We start from the raw sequence: 16,037 nt of genomic DNA on the forward strand, positions 1-16,037 counted from the left end.
AATAAGCATCACCAGTTCCGTGTATTTTAAAGGAATGTTTTTAGTTTCTCAACACTGAAGCTAAATATCACTCGGGATACTTCTTTAAAATGTGTGCAAGAGAGAAAAACATAACTTAATCTACGTGTGCGGACAACATCCATATCCTGTGTTCTTTTGACGTTATGATCTACTTCCAGTATTTATTACCATTCGCACAGTTCGTGACTAGGTGCCTTAACAATACGAGGGAAGAATGCCCATTTCCGTCATCAGCGAGGTCATGTTCGCGTTACATATGTGGTTTCCTGTGTTTCTGGACACTTTCTTGTGTAGCTTTTCCATTATGTAAATAATTGATAATTATTATGTCATAAATAACTACGTGCCGCCTCTCAATTATTGGTAGCCACTCTCTCTTCTCGTATTGTTCATTGCATTACACTGCATCTAATATTAGCTACCATTCAGCTATTGCAGATGCCATCATCTCCATTCCAAACGAGTTCTTCCTTACATAACACTGATATCTCTAAATTCCATATGTTTGTAATGGAACTATCAATGCTTCCTGTCCTACAAACTCCAAAGTTGGTCACTTGTAAAAGTATGAAGAAAAGAAATGGATACAAAAGAAAACATTATAATCGGGTATTGTTCTATTCTTAGAATGGGGGGAGGAGTGGCCGAGTTGGGGGGGGGATTCTTTTAATAACAAAGAAACAAAACGATGAACGTGGGAAACTAATGGCTGACATATCTTTCAATACGGCTGACATCGAATCTAAAGATATGGCTTGCCTCGAGGCTACGCTGGTCACCGTTGCTTGTTTGCCGTATGGCAATAGAAATGCACCACTGACCCCAGGGGCGTTGCTGTGGTTTTCCTCTTGCATTTGTTCGTGCACTTGGGCTACCTGAACTAATAACTCCTCAGGCATCTTGTGCTGGAGGCAGTCCCGTGTAGAACCAGACACACAACTTGCCATTGAAAGGTCTGGTGATGCTTACGGTTTGACCAGACCTGTTCTTGCATCTGTTGGAGGAAGAGCAGACGTTGTGGCTCTCAATAGGATCTTATGGAGATGTTGTGAGCTGGTTGAGTGGCTACAGGTGGGTAAAGAATTTGAAGTTTTCATATCGTAAACAGTGACTAGATCATCTATCTCTTCCTCACTGTTGTGATTGTCTCTCTTTAAATTTGTAATTTTTATTAAATTTTTGTTTTAAAATAAACTGAAGACTTACTTTTTTTTTAATATTCTCAAGCTAGATGTATTTTAATAAGATAAAAACAAACATTGTAGATTGGATTGGATTCATATACGTGTAGGATTTGATAAATATTTTTGAACATTTCTGCGTCACCAGCAGCCTTTCGGGGCCTAGTATATAATCAGGGTAAAGTATATTACAGTAATTAATGCTGCATATTTTACCTTCAATTCTACAGATATGTTTCATAGCGCTTTAGGCTCATCAAAAAAATATGATCCTGGATTTAGGGGAGGAGAAATTTGAAAACTAACATAAAAATGTGATACTTTAAGATTCGAAATACAATATCAGCAGTTTTCAGATTTAAGAATCTTTTCGTAATAGTTTATAAACCCTTTTTTGAAGCAATTCAGTAAACATTGGACTAGCTGTTCGATGTCAGCTAAATTAAAACAAAAAGGCTTAATATCATTGCCCTAAAAACAAAGCTATTTTTTTTTCGTTAAAATATTTAACCACTTTTTTTTTTTTCTCTCTAATGTATATAACAATACAGCACTTACGGTCACAATGTAATTATTCCCTCCTCCGCCTCTCTGCTCGCGATGCAAGATGGAACTTTAATACTAATGATCCTTACTAGGTCATCATACCTTTTTATGTTTTCTCTATTGTATCTTCCGGTATGTTGAACTACGTGCACTGCATTAAGTAGACAGGTTAATTTTAATTGTTCCGAGGTCATCTACAGTTCTACAAGACTAATGATTTGCGCTTAGTAAGTGGAAAGATTGTCGGTTCAGCCAATGACCGGACACTTCTAAAATGTTCCAAGTGGGGAGTTAGTTCGATCTTCAAAGGTTAGTATTTTAGCTGAAGGCAATAACTTAATATTTTTTTTTTTATTTCCCAACCTGCATAACTTTATGAAACCAAAAATTTTAGCAATTGACATTTGTTGTGCATGATGGGAAAATGTTTGCTCTAGCGGCATTTTTTGTCATTAATTTCATTGTGGTTGGTATTTGTAATAATAACAAAAATAACTTGCATTGTTAAGCACGTGAAAGTCAATTTAATCAAAACTAATATATTTTGTAATATTTTATTACACTTGATTTGCTTTTAAATGCATCAATTATACAATTAAAAATGCTTGCCGAAATCATTACTTTTCTACTCATCCTAACTCCTATACAGTATACGAATATCGCTATCTGAACATAAGCATTTCTGCACGTGTATTGGGCTTTTTTATTTATTTATTTTTTCTTGTTGAACGCAATCCAGCCTTCACTTAACACTGGTGTTGGTGGGGATGGCTACTTACAGACCAGCATGCGAAACGCTGGATGGGGTCATTACCCGTGCTTAGAACCCGATGTGGGCAATTCTCTTTTGCACGTGAAGCCAACAATACGTCACTGTAGCAGAACAGGTTAGACAGGTGAGTTTCGCGAAGAATTTTTGCCTTTAGAACATGTGTCCGGAAGCCTTATGTTGGCTAGCAAGGATTGAGATAGATTCAGAGATAATATCTACTTTAATTATCAGCTATTTTTAGAACACAGTTGATTTGTATTTTAATTTTCTCAATAATATTGTCTTACATGATACCAGGGATCAATCCTGGATTTAACTCGCAGTGGTATTTATAATTTGAAATACTTTTGTTTATTTGTATAGCGGGAGGGTTAAATTGTAATATATTCTTCATATTACTTAGTTTTTTTGTATTAACTAGACACAAATAGTGCTGGATACTTTACTGGCTAATAATAGCCAATATGTTCTAGTGTTAACAAAAATTACTTGTACCACCAATAAATGAATATAATCACGTCGGTATTCATGAATTCTTTTTTCTGGGCTTCGATCTCATTATCAGCTGTTAGTGTAATAATGATTAATAATATAGGTGACCCCTACGGAAGTCCCTTTTGGGATCAACGTTCTTCTATTCCTTTCGCAAAGGGTATTGAAAAACTAGTCTGTCTTCAAGCAATCGCTTTCATCATTGCTATGCAAGAAAGTGCCTTTTTCATTTATAGACTGTCATTTTTCTACTTCCTGTCGATCTGTAGGGGGATTGGGGTAATTAATATTTAGGACATTGACGCAGTTTTGATTTATTATCTTCCATAAGGTACTTTCCTTGCATACGAGTCATATTTCTAAGTCAGAATTCATGAAAAATGTGTTTTTTTTTATTTATTACAAAAAGGTGTGTTAGTTTGCTGCATTAAAATCGACTAATTCGAGCTTAATGTTTTATTTATTTAGGGCAACGAGCCAGTGCCTTGAAAGTAGAAGAGAAGTTCAAGAGCTGTGGTCATTACAGGATGATGTCGGAGCTAGATTTGATAACCTTCGACTCTGAGGCTCCAAAGTTAGCCGAAGATGCCAATAACAACCCTGCAGATTCGCCATCAGACAAAAAAGACTGTGTGGTAAGTGCTGAAAGTTCACATAAAGAAAACGGAGTCACCAGTAGTGAGAGGAGTTCTCTTTTAATCGATATTGCAGAACTTTGTGCTAATAAAGCCAAAACTCTGGATTCATCTGCGGTGGTTGAAGACGAATCCATGTGCGCAGATGATGAAGAAACCAACGAAGTGAAACCTGTTGATGAAGTAGAAGCATTTTCAGTTAGTGTTGAATCGAAAGTAGTGAACGGAACAAAAACAGTTGAAGTAGTCAAAGAACTGGAAGAATTGCAGACTGATAATATCAAAGAGGTGGTTGAAATTTCTTTGAATGAAGTGAGCCAAAAGACAAATAAAAGTGCCATGAGCAGAAACGGAGTTAGTGGAACTTCAGAAAGTATCATAGAACGAGAGATTCGTATTCAAAAAGAGAGGGAGGAGACCCTGGCCCGTGAACGTCACTCTTTATACACGAAGGAAAAAGAAGAAATAACCACACAGGAAGTAGTTCAATCCAAAAGTCAGGTGGTCGAAGGGGGGATATATAAGAGTACACTCACGCTGATGGAAAATGCGCTTTCCAGTGGTAGCACCAAAGAGGTGAAAACTGAACGGCAGTACTCCAGTCATACTGCTGAAACCAAAATTGCTATGGAAATTCGAGAGATGCGTGAGAGGGAGGATGAGCTCCGTAGGATGAGGGAACGTTCTTTATCCAATGGTTCATGCATCGAACAAAACGGTCATGTGCAATCAGACGATTCCGTAAAATCGGAAGATTATCAAGACATCGAGACTCCAGCCGGTAGTGAATCTCCACTAGAGGGTGCTTCAACCCCTTTTAGGGACCACAAGGATATAGCGCGTGCCGTTAGTTTGGATTCCTTACACATGGGTCAGACGTACAACGTTGGCTATGTTTTTGCCCCCAGGCGAAGAGAACATATCAAAGTGCGTCCCTTGGCCGACGAAGGTGCGGAGGAAGAAAAGCCGGTATTTAAGGGATTGAATGAGTCTCCAATTGAGCGTGAGATAAGAATGATAAAAGAACGAGAGGAGATGTTGAAAATAGAGAAGGCTTCTTTAGCGGCATCCGCGAATAAAAGTCCAGAACCATCTACGGAATTAAAAAATGCATCAGAGGAAACTCCGAAGCTTGATCAACAGAAAATTGAGCAGACAACCCCTAAAGCAATCGTAAATAACAAAGAAAATTCCAACGATACTCTGCTAAAATCTGCCATCAGTCCACCAAAACACGGGAGTGACACTCAGCGCCTCCTAGCGACCTCTAGGATTCAGCAGGAGATTGAAGAACAAACACAACGTGAAATGGCACTCAGAGAAGCTGGCCAAATACAAACAATATCTCACGAGCGCACGGACGCTAAGGTGACCCGTCTGTCGTCGGATTCATCTTCGGTCGATTACGAAACGAAAGCCAAGAAAATCCCTGCCAAACCCGTTCTCATCTTGGACATTCCTTCAGTAACAAGCGAGAAAACACATACAGTAACAAGCGAGAAAAAATCTTCATCCATTACCAATGGCCATGTTATTCCTACAGCCAAAACTAACGGGGTTGTAAAATCTCCATCGTCCGGTACTTCCAGCAGTTCTTCAACGTCTCGCCCCGTGTTGTCAGTGGGTCGCCGATTTAGTAATCCCCCACCCGGAAAGAATGTGAACATGCAAAGGTTTATTGCCAGCAAAGGAAAAGAAATTGCTTTTTCAAATGGTACCTGCCGCGAAATAGGCGTTGGCATTTCGGACTATTATGAAATTAAACCACCCCAGATAAGAAAAGGAGACGGGCGACCAGCGAGGAGATCCATCACGGCAGAATCCCGTATCCAAGAAGAACTTAAAGAAATGAAGGCAAGGGAAGACGAACTGAAGTAAGTTTTACTTGAAATATAAAAGTATTTATTTATTGGTGTTTAGAATAAATCGCCCTTTTTTATTAAAGAGAAAATATTTTTGCTACTCTAAATTGAATCAGACCTCTTTATCCCTGTGAACTTACTAGGCAATATCAGGGATGATGATGACATAGATTTTCGCTGCTGTTTGTCTCTTATCTTACAACCGCCTAATTTGAATTATAAGTGGCTTTTGTTATAATATTTGTTGCTCTTCTGTTATTTTATCAAGATTAAAAATATAGTTTTAACATAATTAAATTTGCATCAAGGATTATGAATATTTATTCTACTAAAAGTGTTTTTCATAATTTAGGTTACTGTTAGGTTTGTTTACCATTTTCAAATAAATGGACAACATTTCGGGAAGGGTTCTCTTTGTGTATATATATATATATATATATATATATATATATATATATAAATCTGGCTTTTTCGACCAGTTGGACATTTGTTTGGACTTATTTTAGAAGTGCTTCAATGGAATACGATGTCAATTCTTTCATTCCTATAGTCATATAAAAATACAAAGCAACGAGGTTCTTTATGCATAAAAATAAAAAACACGCTTTAGCTGAAAACCATGCCCTCCTTAGTCTGATGAACAAAATATTGGACAATACCAAACGAATAGATTACTCTTATCTATTTGTTTGGTATTTCTTAATCTTCTACGAATCTCAGTATTCTTATAATTGTCAAACTATCAAAATCGGGTTACAATACTCTGTGACAATAACTTTTATTAGAGGTGGTCAAGCTATAAAATTTTAATTTTACATCTGGAATGTAATGTAATCTATTCTACATTTATTTTTGTTTTTCATTTCCATCGCAACAGAATTGGCGAGTTACGATATGTTGGCCAATTGTCAAAATGTGACAATACATTCGTGCATAAATTGCTGGCTTCTCATCTTAGGAATATAATTTTATCTTTCAACATCCGAGTTTTTTTCGTTTACTTTCCTTGTGTTTCTAGTTTCGACATCAATCATTACTGCTTCAACTGCTTGAAGGAAACGAACATTAAACGTCTGTCCTTCAAACTTGGAATCATCTTATACGAAATCGGCACGGAAGTTCAAACTCCAAACTTGTCTTTTTAGGTTTGGATCTTGACGTTATACAGTAAGAAGAGGAAAAAGTCTAGCAGGCTTAAAATGTAAAAGGATGAGATTTAAAAATTGAGAATAAACGCCAAATTCTATAATTAACGAAAGAACAATAAATATCCGTTATGTTTAGTAAAGTACGCAAACATAATTTGCTTATATGAAACATTGGCAAGTGACAATAGCTCGAGAAAAATACAAACTTTCGGTATGAATTGCTTTGGTATTGAATCCCTCAAAAATATAAACTGGCATAGGAACTAGTATTTATCAAATCTACTATTTCCCTGGTATATTTGCTGATCATTAATTTTGTCTAAATTAGTGCGATTCAGTAGGGGCTTCGATCCGAAATTGAAATGTATGAATATGTTTTGACTACGTTTTATGCTAATGCTTTTTTGCCAACTCGATTTACTCAAAATCTTATAAAAATTTATACACTTATAATTAAAAATTTTTTCCTTTAAATTTGAAAAGACTAGTAAGATCATTTTATATGAATTTTTAATTATAAATAAACCCTAACAGTAGTCAGAGCAACCTCGTGGTAACCTCAATGACCATAAAGTCGAGATTGATTATAGGTTCAATTCCGATACCAAGTAGAGAAACTTTCTAGAGTTGGTTGTGTCGTGGTATAGACAACTAGAATTTCGTGTTACTTGAACACGTCCTTGGCCTTCGTTGACAAGTGGAATAAAATTTTACTTGTATATGAATAAAATGAATTGTTAAATCCCTACCTCAGGCACACACACAGTACATCTAGATAAATATAAGAGGTTATGAATCGCCTCTTGTCTAACATTTTTCTGGGATGCACTCAAACTTAGTAATAATGAGAGATGAAAATCGGCTGCCTACTTCTTCCAAAAGAAGTAGGCAACAGGGGTAGTGTCACCTGCTGCTTTTTTTTTTTTGAGAAATAAATGGCAAGAAATGCTTGTAAAATTTGTATTTCTCATTAACTCCCAGAAGTGCTACGTAAACATGACTTCCTGTCAGCTGATGTTATTAGTAGAAAACCTTAACATTCGCGAAATATTCTTAGCTTATTAACCCTTATTAAAACTAGAATATCCTGTGATCATTACTTTGCAAATCAAATAGTTTTGAAGTTTCCTTTATCATGTAAGCTAATCATAAAATAGTTTATCTAAATTTCTGAATAAACTGAAATGGAAATGAAATGTCACTTAGCATTTATTAGCCTACCAAAAATGAGACTTGGTTTTATTGCTACTAATTAAAATGGAAACATTATGTAGTAAAAAAAAATATTTTTGGGGAAAAAAGCTTAATAATATCTATACAATTAATACTCAGATAAATTTCAAATAAACAGACGAAATATTTTGTTAAAAGAATATGTTAAAAAAATGAAGGGTCAAATAAACTCGTACAACTTGATTAGCTAGAGAAATTGAAACAGATCACATGGAGAACTAAATCTGACCTCATTCTCATGGAAAACAGTAAATGTGAATCATTTCTGTTTTGTTCAACAACTTTAAAAGGAAATCGGTTAATTTGCTTTTTTCCACTACTGGTTCACAGACCCAGTAGCTGCTAAAAGGTCAATGTACACCTGATCGCAACAGCTTAAATATCTAAGTGTAGTAACATATTTTAAAATTACGAATTTTTCAATTTTGTTTAGAAAATTGAAAATAGAAAATTAGACTTTAGAAAAAAAAATTTTTTTATTCACCAACCATCCTATCTGGAATGTAGGAAGCAGTTGGTTGCTATGACCTCAAACTATTATTGTCAATAGTTGATTTCATGGCTACCTATGATTTTTGAAGATTTTAGGGTAAGTGTCGCGAATAACTACTACCATACCTAACTGTAGATATGTTGGAAATTTTGCATGAATACATGATTGATAGAGGTACTGATAGGAAATACAAAGGAGCATAAGTACAATGTGTAGGGGCAGTATGCTTCTGATCAAAAGACATCTTGTATGATGTCTTTTGATTTTTCGAAACATCATTTAACTTTTAATGATAATTAGCGTTTCTGATAGCCCCTAAAAAATTAATTTTCGAATAAAAAAATGTTAGCGTTCTTGTTAAATGTTTAAACATAGGTTAATCAACGTCTTATTTGCAAAATTAATCAGTACCTGTGACACTTCCCCTCCCCCATCTCACTCCGAAAAACAAAAAAAAAATTTAATAGCTAGTAACTTCCTGTACCTTTTTTTTTAACACATCGGTCTTAATGTTTTATGTGTTTTTTCATTCACTGCTATTTCTATCCACGAAACAAGACATTTGTGTTATAAACAGAAGTTTGCAGTCGGCATGCTAGCAAATATGTTCACTACTTGAGTAACTAATAATTGAAACAAGAAAAAAATATACGCAGGCTGAATAACAGGAATACATAAAATGGAGGAATATATACTAGTTTCACATCACATTTTAGCAAGGGGAAGAATTTCCATTCAGGTTGCAATTTCAAAAATTAATACTATAGTTTTGGAAACTCAACGATTTTGAGAAGTTAATGATACCTCTTTGTTTCCTATCCAGGCATTGCGTGCAACAAAGCAGTTGTCATAAAAGTGGCTATAATGCTTCTTTACAAACCAGTTTTTATTAATTTCTTTAGCCTATCGATAACTTCTCAGCCAAGTATTTTTTCCCTTCAAGGTAGCTCTCCTTTATGTATTCTAATTGGCTATTGTCCAACTTCTAATTCGGTCAAAAACAATATTTATGCAGTTAAGAATTGGATTTCTACACCACCTTTTTTTCATGTCTCCTTCCATAAACTTCGATGCATGGAACATTGATAAATCCGTCGATAAATGTATTATTGTTATTCTTAACCTATTATATTATTCTTATATAGGTTAAGCATGAAGCTTATCGAAACTTCTTAAATGAGGTGGGGGGGGGGAAGTCATAACGAATGCGATCACACTGCAAACGGGTTTTTGTATTAAAACTTCCTTGAGCCAATTAGAATGAGTGTTGCTTTAATATACTAACCTAACAGTGGTTCTATTATCAGTCATTTGTTTTGAAACCCAACAATTAAACTCTCCAGCAAAAGACAGGGGTCCACTGTAGATGGATATGTCTCCTGTTGGAAGATTGAAATAATGATTTTGAAAATGCTGATAATTATGAGAGTCTCTGTAATTCACTTTATAACAACGATGTCCTTTATTTGGAATAGTATCGGTCCGAATCCAATTTACGACACGAAGGTATATAAGGGCTTTTCCATTGAAGGTGAGTTAGTAGTCTCGGCAAGAGGCTGTGTTGCATTCCACAAAACAGTCCAACCGGTCAGAACAAACGCAATTAACACTTAACATTCGCTCGATAGACTTCGGCCGTAATCCCAGGCAGTTCAACTCGAAATCATGAGAATCGGCATATACAGACTTTAAAGGTTATCCATACTTTTTTTTAGTAGTTGTGGAAAGAACTAATGTTGGTTATTAAGAGATAATACAAATATGCATTACTGCGACTGCTAAAGGCCCGGTGTATATGAGGTAGCGAAATTATCAAAAATTTCCCAAATTAGACACTAAAAGAAAAGTCGAGTGTTTTCTTATATCTAATTCTGATCCTCTTTCTGGTTTTCGCTTATCTCACTGCTTTATGGTATCACTTCCTTAGTGTTGAAGTCGTGTCCTTAATGAAACTAGATCGAAACCCAAGAAATAAAACTAACGATCCTATTGAAAGATATGTGAGATGAGACGACAACCAAGCATTCAGAAATTAAAAGCCTCCTTCATTGAAAGCGTTAAGATCATTCATAACAAAATTCTTAGAGAACATGTATGGCCGTTGGAGCCTGGAGTCTGCCTAATAGTCTTTCTCCCTCTTTCTGGCCTACCCCTACAAAAAACTAACCATGCAAGACCAGTGATACCTCTGTGGTAGTCAGTAAGATGACGCCAACTTCTCTTAGTTAAAATGGTTCATATCTATCCCTTCAAAAAGCACAAGGAAACTTCTATCAAGGATTTCAAGTGTGGAGATGAGTTAGTCAGTCTCGGGGAAAAATTTTTTCTCCTCTCTAAAACAGATTCTTTAATTCTGCAAAATAGGAACTACGTGGCAATTGATTAAATGAGGAAAATGTCTGTGTATTAAATGAGACTTTTCCTCATTCAATAATGCTTCAATCTATAAACATGCATTTAAATTCTCTAATAACAGACAAATTGGATTAATCTATTCATTAATGTTTACAGAAATTCTCATCTAAACTCATTCATTAACCACAACACACGTAACATCGTCGAGTTCTCTGTAATGTAATATTACCAAAACAATTTCGTGTCATCCTTGTATGCTTTATGTACTAAAACGTTTACCAAACTCAACTGGCCAAACTAGTTTATTAACGAATGAAATTAACTAAAATTCAACCACCTGTCCAGACACAAGGGCGTTATATATATGACAGACCAATAAGTGCGTGCTCACTGTTTTTTCGTGCATCTAACCAAATTGATAATAATGAATCGGATGCTAATTTGACTACTCTTTGTGATGGTTTTAAATCAATCAACGAATCATGAAATGAAAACCTGTAACTGTCCCCTAAACGGGGGAAAAAAATGGCTAACTCAGTTTTTAAAACTACAGAAGACAGTACAGATGTTATTTATATACAGCATATTTTTATTTGCACCGAACTTTGCCAAGCAAGAGGTTTGGATGAAAGGTGTGTAGTAGTTGCTTCACTTACGTGTAGACAAACTTCTCCACAGCTTTCAATATGCTTAAGTGCAGACGATTTAATTTTTTTTGATTCACTTCATTTCCAACCAAGCTATAGTTCCTGTCACATTTGCACATCTTGAGAATGCTCAAGATCGCTGCATCTGGGCAATTCGCATTTCATTCATTGTCCTCTTCCCATAAATCTTATCAATACTAACATTATTCTGTCCTCTCGCAACTATTTATCCTCGAGTTTTGTTCCGCCTTCGTAAAACAGTTTTAACGACTCTTTCGACGCGGATCCCATATTACTGATTCACATCTGTCCATGTCTACTTCCATTTCTAAGTAGATGTTTGCATTCCACACGAGTACAGTTATCAGCACCATTCACGATGTGGTGACGTTCTCCCCAAATACAACTGACCCAGTAATTTCTTTGCAACGCGCAAACTCAAAAATCAGTAAAATAGCATTTAGATTTGGATACAAGGATCGCAATGATGCTTCATGGAGTTTTGGAACCATGCCAGCAATATTCATATACGTTTGCAGAAAATTCATAATATCAATGGGCAGATGCTACCCAGAAATGGTCGGATGCGAGGAACTGGGAATATTTCACGGCAGTGTTTTAAGCACCAATTTACAAAAAAAAAAAAAAAAAAAAATGTAGCATGTAAAATAATGCTATTCTTTTCTCGCATATATCTAATACAGTACTTCGTACAGACGAGTGTTAAAGCTGTGAAGCCACTAGTACTATAGTTGGACTTCGGCAGAGACTGCTGAAATCCTAAGTAGGATTCTTGCAGACACACCGATTGCGTATTCTGTAACTCCAGTTTTAAATAGAGGAAATCAAATGCTTTTGTGGGATAGATATGGTCCAATTCTTGGCATTTTTATTCAAGTATAAAAATATGCATGTTGTCGCTCCGTATTTTTAATATTTACAGTGAATGTTATGAAAATGGCTGATTTTAAAGACCCAACAGGAATTAAATTGGAAGTAGAAAAATAATTGAGATGTATTGATAATCATCCTCATGGCAGAAACTAAGGAAGATCTGGAGCTGTTAAATTCTGTTAGGTAAGAAAGAAAACAAAGACAGACTTAATTTAAATATCAGCATAAACAAAAAGTAGACTTGTGACAATTTGAATGAATTTATTATGAAGATAAAATAGTTTCTGTTAAGAATTATCTTAACGGAAACTATTCTTTAGGCTTATTATGCGAACAAATGAATAATTGAAAAATGCAGTTGTGTTGGGGAAGATTGAAGACATGAGAAGGGAAACAGCAAAAGAGTGGGTGGATACCATAAAGGAACTTACGAATATGAAATTACAACTGCTGAAAGAAGAGACAAGAGACCAAATTAGATGGATATCCTATGGTCACAAGTCGGAAACGACTAGATTTCACGATATCTGAGAAGCCATTCAAGTTATAAAGAACTGTTACACTTATGCAGTGAAGGAAATTGAAAAAAAAAAAAGTTTTCAATTCTCATTTCGTTTTGAGCATAGCTATACGTAAATAAATGAATGTTCCATCCATCTTTTCAGCTTATGAACAGTAGCCAATGAAACCTAGAAATAAATGCTGTTATCTAACAAAGTTGTGAATTGACTCCTGACTACACAAGTTCTCTGTCAAATCGATGATGGAACAGATGAATACCGGCAGCCATTTTTTTATTCTTGCTGCAAATAGCACTAGTAGCTGAAAAGCCAATCGCGTGCCGGTGGTCATTTATTCTTGTATGTACTACTGGCCCATATCACCTGTGTACAAAGAAACAGCCCCAACGTCCGGGTCATCTGCCATTGGGTTCCATACGCTGAGGTCTTCCTGACAGTTGCACGCCAGCGTAGTATTCATTGTGTAATAATTTTTTTTTTTTTTTGGGAGGGGGGGATCGCTTCCATGGAAGCTTAAAATAAATAAAAGGTTTGGATAAATAGCAAGCAGCCGAATGATAATGTGTACTCCTAGGATGTATTTTCTTGGTTACCATTGCTTTGATAGCATTTAGTTTTTACCGAATATGATGTATTGTTCTAGGTATTATTGTAACAAAAGAAGCTCGCCCCCCCCCACTCCTTTCTACCCAATTCACGTCTGACAGTTATTGGCATATCCAGGTGTCATTCTCGTTAAGACAAGGTCACGAACTTCACAGGGCACCTTGTTATCTGGGAGACATGTCCAATGACCATTCCCGTAGTTCTTTGTCAACCTTATTGTCTTTAACAAATAAATGAAGCCGTAAAAAGCAGTGAGGGTATTTACTATTGAAGTACATACTACGAGGTCACTACCTTCGCAAGAGAAATGATCCAAACTTGATGCATACAGTTGAGGGTCACAGTTTGTTTGTTGCGTATGTTTATAACTGTTTGCAGAGCAGCCTATGATTGAAATAAGTAGGCAATAAACGAAACTTCTTATTCTTTTGGCGTACTAATGAAATATAATTGGCCGAAGGCATATTCATGAATGTTATACGCCCCAATCCCCTTCCAGTCACCCTCGCAAAAAAAAAAAAAAAAAAGTAAAGCATGTGCGGATGCCTCCAGAAACAAGTGTAACATGATACAATGTTTATATTCATTTCTAACATGACTGACAACTAATCAGTTGACGCAGCAGGCCATTTCGTTTTTATATTCTGACTAAGATAAGTTTCTCTTACTTAATGTAAAGAAAAAAAACTAAAATACACATTCCGGGCTTAAGGCATATACGCTTGGATGGATATAGGAAATTGTGTATCTAGGGAGATAAAAACTTTAACTGCAGACTTGTGACTGTCTGCTGCTCTTCGGCCCATCATCTGTTATTAAGATGGTAATTATCTTTTGACACTAGGCGGCGCTGATGTATGTAATAAAAGGTTAGTTTTCAATTATCTCTGGAAGAATTTCTAATTATTTGAGTCTTCGTTTCCATTTTTAGAATCGGAATTTTGCTTCAAGGATACTATACAATCGTTTATTTTTTTTTTTTCTCCGAGAGAGAAAAAAAATTCCGATATGGCTGACCAGTCCTAAAGCATTTGTCTTTTTTTTTTTTTCCTTACATTGAAATAGACTACTTCTGTGACATATATATAACATTGTTTATATTCTGGAAGATTATATACTAGCATTACAAATACCATAATGTTAGCAAAGTAACTTCTAATTGTGCAATGTTATCGGTATTTTACTGTTATTTTTCTTATTAGATGTCTTTTTGAGTTATTTTTTAAAGTGGAACAATAAAAAGTAGTTCAGGAATAACTAGTCGAAATCGGCTAAACAGTACCATCCGTCGAGATTTCTGCAGCATTTTACTTTCAACCTCCTTTTGCGATCCACTACATTTGTTCCAATTCCCAGAGAAAACTAAGCAAAATAGGAAAAGGAAGTATTCCGAATTGAGACAAAATCTTTTTGCTGCAGTTCTTTTCATTAAATGAATAATACTTCAAATTTGACATGTTATATTTTGTCGAATACTTCCTTCGAATAAAGGTGTCGGTGATTCCGTAAATCTTAGTACGATGCAGGGGCGGCTCGTGCATAGGCCCTGCGGAACTGCAGCACCCCCAATTTTTGTCGATATATAAATATATTTATTACTTTATTTATACTTGGTTGTAATATTTAATTTTATCATCAACAATCCTATACAATTCTCTTATTTTGTATAAAAAATAAAAATCCATCTTGTAGCACTTAGGAGGGTGAAGGACGCTAGCGGCACTGTGTTTACCACAGTGTCATATTGCTACGCGCGCAAGCATATGCACGTCATAGTGAGATGCGAACTATTAGCGTAAAGCGGCACTATCCTTCGCGCAGTTCCACTGTTATTTATATGTAGTTTGGGCTAGTAGTAGAGTGTTCGTAGTGCTTATCGTGTTTACTCCATCTCTTTAAATATTTGGACCTTACAATTAAAGACATAACGTTTGTTATAGTTTTTATTTTAGAACATTATTGGGTTATGATAATGGATTTTATTTTTAAGTAATTTTGAATTATACTAAACTGTATAATTTCATCGATAATAAACAATATTTTTTCATGTTTAATTTTTACCACAATTTTAATATTTTATCCAAACACGTATACACTGTACTTACAGTGTGTGTGTATATTTCGAAAGTTGCAGCACCCCTACGATTTTAAGCCACCAGTCGCCACTAGTACGATGTTCAAATTTTATATACATGAGATTCAGAAATTTTATAATCGATTATAATCCTAGAACAGATAACAAAATGCTTTGCGCGCGCGCGCACACACACAAAATACCATAACATAAACATTATAAAATGAACTCTTCATTATCTTGAGTCGTTTTGGCATACGGCTCTGTAGACGCGATTTCATTTCACCATTAAAATATCCAGTTGGAATGACAGATTATAATGGTGAATCTTCCTTTTGTTTTGATAGACCCTTACGCGCCCATAACTTTCCTTGAATTTACTAACAGTTATTCCCAGGACAGGAGAGTTAGAGTTTCCTGGAGGAGAGGAAACCCTTCCACCTCCGTATAAGACAGGCTAAATCACCTTCATATGAAAAGCCGCGATAAAGGTTCTTCCCGTCCTTGACGAGATGATTCACATCCAGATCTTTCCAACCGAAGGGCATCGTCCAAAC

General features: G+C 35.6%; 1 protein-coding gene across 1 annotated transcript in view; it reads left to right on the plus strand.

Moving 5' to 3' along the window:
- The window catches only part of LOC150095534 (uncharacterized), a 68,753-nt gene that overhangs the window by 40,264 nt on the left and 12,452 nt on the right, over window positions 1–16,037 (plus strand). The window contains exon 3 of the mRNA XM_090410704.1: window positions 3,481–5,521. Coding sequence (XP_090266830.1) covers window positions 3,481–5,521 — 2,041 coding nt within the window. The remainder of the gene's footprint in view (window positions 1–3,480; window positions 5,522–16,037) is intronic.

This window comes from Typopeltis vanoorti, chromosome 20, assembly GCF_054136105.1.
Source record: "Typopeltis vanoorti isolate ZY-2024b chromosome 20, IOZ_Tvanoo_1.0, whole genome shotgun sequence".
NCBI lineage: Eukaryota > Metazoa > Arthropoda > Arachnida > Uropygi > Thelyphonidae > Typopeltis > Typopeltis vanoorti.